The sequence below is a fragment of the Glandiceps talaboti genome, chromosome 3 (genome assembly GCF_964340395.1).
Source record: "Glandiceps talaboti chromosome 3, keGlaTala1.1, whole genome shotgun sequence".
In the NCBI taxonomy this organism is placed as follows: domain Eukaryota; kingdom Metazoa; phylum Hemichordata; class Enteropneusta; family Spengelidae; genus Glandiceps; species Glandiceps talaboti.
The window spans coordinates 23,147,141-23,152,285 of record NC_135551.1 but is presented as its reverse complement, the minus strand read 5'-3'; the positions used below and the strand labels follow the sequence as shown (position 1 = coordinate 23,152,285).

General features: G+C 37.1%; 1 protein-coding gene across 1 annotated transcript; it reads right to left on the bottom strand.

Annotated features, from left to right (window-relative positions):
• Positions 1–571: 571 nt before the first annotated feature.
• LOC144433228 (PEST proteolytic signal-containing nuclear protein-like) lies at positions 572–4,908 on the bottom strand. The gene is made up of 5 exons (XM_078121536.1): positions 4,866–4,908; positions 4,328–4,593; positions 3,496–3,576; positions 1,828–1,883; positions 572–889 (listed from the first exon to the last, which is right to left on the bottom strand). Exons 1-5 carry the CDS (start codon positions 4,906–4,908, stop codon positions 772–774), a joined length of 564 nt encoding a protein of 187 aa, XP_077977662.1. The 3' UTR covers positions 572–771.
• Positions 4,909–5,145: the final 237 nt, after the last annotated feature.

Sequence of the window (5,145 nt, the reverse complement as noted above, 5' to 3'; positions counted from 1 at the left end):
TACATTTGTAAAAATTAACAGTGTGGTTGTCACAGCTATCATTCACTATAATCAGTCTGCTGTTCATGAGCAGAAAACGCTTTGGAAATTTACTACATTAGGAAAGCCACATATACTAGACTTATAATTACAGGAAATGAAGGAGTATACTTTTACTCTGGATATACTATAAATGAGTGTGACAAATATAGAAAGTGTTTTACTTGAGTGTTAAGGGTTGTAACAGAAAGTGTTTTACTTGAGTGTTAAGGGTTGTAACAGAAAGTGTTTTACTTGAGTGTTAAGGGTTGTAACAGAAAGTGTTTTACTTGAGTGTTAAGGGTTGTAACAGAAAGTGTTTTACTTGAGTGTTAAGGGTTGTAACAGAAAAGTGTTTTACTTGAGTGTTAAGGGTTGTAAAAGAAAGTGTTTTACTTGAGTGTTAAGGGTTGTAACAGAAAGTGTTTTACTTGAGTGTTAAGGGTTGTAACAGAAAGTGTTTTACTTGAGTGTTAAGGGTTGTAACAGAAAGTGTTTTACTTGAGTGTTAAGGGTTGTACTAATCACATGAAGTAAGAGTTTTAATCCTCTTTCTATCAGGGGGTATTTGTTTTACACAAAAAAATCTACAAGTTGAGTAAAACAGGATTAATAATACATGCTTTATTCATGTATCATATACAAGATAATACAATGTATTGCAATACATTAAGCAATAAGTGAAATTGACCAAATTATTTTTAAATATTTACAAATAAGATCATTCAATTTTAAAGATACAGAGCAGTAAATCTATTTTTTACTATCGTGTAACATCTTTTTCATTTTCCGGTCCCATGATTCCCTGGAATCGGAAAACCCTTGTGTTGTTTTGCCAAAGGAATTAGGTCCGGCTGATGTTGGTGTATTCCTGTTGAGATCAAAATTTAAAATATGGTCATGACTTCAAATAGCCTGATAATTGTACCCCCCCCCCCCCCCCCCCACATCACATATTTAGTAACATTCTGTCAGTACGTCGTAGATTACACAAGTAGATGATAGCAGTGCCTTGGTTGGGTGGATATTTAATCAATCTTAGAATGTCAGATACATCACAGTTCTCCACCCTCATCATCCTGCTCTGCTCATTTTAACACCTTTTATCATGTACCTCAGGGCTAAAAAATTAACTTTTTTTCTTTGGTAGTCCGAGTGGGCAACTACTTTCAGAAAGGGGTAACCCAAGGATATATTCCTGAACTGAAAACAGAGTTCCTCTATTGGAAATATGTGTGGTATTAATTATGTTACATAAATCTTCCATCCTTAAATCATTACATAATCAGTGGTAGCCTGTGCAGGCTACCAGCTGCAAATTATGGTAGCCCCATGACAAGAATTGGTAGGCTGTGGCGCAGGACTACTGTTAATTTCGAGTACTGTACCTATTATGTGATTGGATGCAACCAGATCTGATTGCCAATGCTAGAAAGGGCATAGTTTGATATACACATGAAAGGGGTTGGCCAATATGTGAGGGCGCCCTGTCAAGACATACCTAACAGACTAAATCAGCCTGTGTACTGATAAAGACAGGGTAAACACTGAATGGGGTTGAATGTGCCATCACCTGACCAAAACTTGTTCTCACAAACTGACATCTTACAGTGAAAGTGTAATTACAACAATGTCCGTTGATAGCTTACAGCAACATTACACAATAATGCGTTAGTTTGTGTCTGTGTTTACTCGTCAATACTTCATCTACCATGGCCATTATAAGATTCTAAACTACCAATAGAACTATCAATACATTTATACGAAATAACACAAAAATTAATGTGTAGATAAACGTTCTATTTGTACCTGCCAATGTTCTTCATTCTCATTTTGGCTTCTGGTGGCATCTCTTCTGGTTCATCCTATAAAAATCACAATCAATTGATAGCTTGTAAATTAATCGCATATCATTTTCATCTCACAACCTGTTTTCAAATAACTTTGTCTGTCAAAGTGATGCACTGTGACAGACAAAACAACAAGTCATTGAGAATGACATAGTCCCCGCAATGATTGTTTTTTAAGGAATTATCACTACTCTGATCACGCAACAACACCTGTGAACCTAAATCAAACAGACTTAGATATGTTGTGTCTGCTTGTTGGACATGGAACATGCCTACAACAATAAAGGATGGGTCGGGTATGGGGATCGTATCACGACGAAAATGGATATGTACATGTATGTTATAGAACACTGTCCCAATACCAACTTTGAATGAGATCTGTTCAAGCATGTCTGAGTTATGGCTTTCGACATAGAAAAATCTCAAACAAAATGGCTGCCAGGTGGCCATATTGGATCGTATCACAACAACAATGAAAATGCACATGTATGTCATAGAACACTGTCCCAATACCAACTTTGAATGAGATCTGTTCAAGCATGTCTGAGTTATGGCTTTGGACATGGAAAATTTGCAAACAAAATGGCTGCCAGGCAGCCATATTGGATCGTATCATGATGAAAATGGATATGCACATGTATGTCATAAAACACTGTCCTAATTCCAACTTTGAATGAGATCTGTTCAAGCATGTCTCAGTTATGGCTTTGGACATGTAAAATTCACAAACAAAATGGCTGCTAGGCGGCCATATTGGATCGTATCATGACAACAATGAATATGCACATGTATGTCATAGAACACTGTCCTAATACCAACTTTGAATGAGATCTGTTCAAGCATGTCTGAGTTATGGCTTTTGACAGGGAAAATTTGCAAACAAAATGGCTGCTAGGTGGCCATATTGGATCGTATCATGAAACAAATTGACGTGCATATGTATGCCATTGTATGTTGCCCCTGTACCATGTTTGAAAAAAATCGGTCCAGGCATCTCCAAGAAATGGCTGCGGACGGACGGACGGACGGACGGACAGACGGACGGACGGACGGAACCCAATCCATAAGTCCCCGTCCCGGACTTCGTCCGGCGGGGACTAAAAACTTGCATCACATCTATAGTGTACACTATTTGAACAGTATATGATGCACAGTCATGTTGGTCTGCACATAAATAAAAGAATACTGTACAGATTTGTTGGAGATAAGAATCACATTTAGTGCACAGACTCCGTACACTATAGGTGTCTATACATGTATCATAAATTCATGACCAATCCGACCCATACATGATATCCCAGCACTGTATATTCCAAGCGTAGCGCACAATTACAGTGTGATGCAGATTTTTGTTTTGATTGTCACAATCATAAAAGAGGTGTGGGATGTTTTTTTCCTGTAGTCTACCTTTATCAGGTCATCCTGTATGACTCGACAGTCACATGCAACAATTGTATCCTTTCAGACTGATGATTCTATCTGCACAGTTTACTTTCCTACGCTGTATTTGCCTAATGATATAGAACGCCTCAATAAATAAAATGCTGACATGTGAGACTGAGTTTTATGCAGTAGAATACTACTATAAAGTGCCTGTTGTATGTAAAGAGTTTTGTAAATTACTAACATCATCACTGTCATCTCCAAATGCCTTAGCAACTGCACCTTTCTTCTTCTTCAGTAACTGTGTGCTCTGTTCTTTAGGTTTCTGAAAAATTAAGACATTAATATATCATACAGTCATCTTTGAATGGCTTCATAAACCATATGTAGATTCTTGCATTATTTGTATATGTTTGTGTATATGCATGTGCATATGTCTGTCTGTCTGTATGTATGTATGTATGTATGTATGTATGTATGTATGTATGTATGTATGTATGTATGTATGTATGTATGTATGTATGCATGCATGCATGCATGCATGTATGTATGTATGTATGTATGTATGTGTGTATGTGTGTATGTGTGTATGCATGTATGCATGTATGCATGTATGTATGTATGTATGTATGTATGTATGTATGTATGTATGTATGTATGTATGTCTGTCTGTCTGTCTGTCTGTATGCCTGCCTGCCTGCCTGCCTGTCTGTCTGTATGTATGTATGTATGTATGTATGTATGTATGTACGTACATATGTATGTCGTAGTTATGTTATGTATTATACATAGACTTTTAACATATTTATGTAAGTAGTTTTTTTCTACTGTTCATGCTTTAATACATTGTATATCCAGTGACAATCATAATAAATCGATAAACAAACATCATTTCAGTATAAATTATGTACACTAGTGTGCAACAAATCAACAAATAGATATATAGAGAGACGGAAAGACAACACCCAGCCCACACACACACTATGATGTACAGACAGTGCCGTCCATGAACAAAGTTACAGGTGACGTCATGCTCTTGATAACACATGGAATAAAATGTTAAGAAAACACTGTACCTGTATTCCTATTTTCATTGATATTGGTGCTACACCTGGCGTTGTTGTCTTGCTTTCTGGGTTGAAATCCTTCAAACCTATTTTGGATAAACTCCCAATTTTGATCGTTATCCCACTTCCAGTTTTCGTCGTTGGGAGTGACACCCCCTTGTTCGTATGTGTATCTCCTTCTTTGAGCTTTTTGTCGTTCCGGAGTTCGAGATCCGGGGAAGCTTTCCTTTTCTCTCTCAAACTGCAGTCTCCTGCATCTGTTTTGGGATCGGCATCTGCTGGAGGAGTTGAAATAACTGGAGAAGATGAGATACAAGAAAATTCCCAGTGCAAAAGTCACTAGCTCGGACAGAACTGACGAATTCAACTCTCTCAGATAAGCACCAATCGATTCGAACATATTTTTTTTTCTCAAATTAAATGCATCACTGTCCGCAACCTCAGCATCGAAAATTCAATGTCACCGTAATGCAGAAAGGGTTCAATACTTTTTCTGACAGTATTTAGGCGAAAGGAAGAATTTTAAGGGGCAAAATAATGCAACAACCTTCCTGCTGGCGGTGCGATATTGCAGTCTTTCCTTCGGCCATCTTTGAGTTTTATCTTGTTACCCTCGTTCAACTAAGAATAAATATCGGTGGTACTTTTTTGTCATTAGATATTTAGGCAAAGAAAAAGAAAACATTTCTCATATTTCATAATATATTAAAATGCATGAAAGTATGAATATTTTGTCCTTTATGAAAGAAATCCCCAAGAGAAAGACACTGAAATTTCATTTGGGAACGCGGTAAAATAAGCCTCGCTCTCATCGGTAATATTTGGAA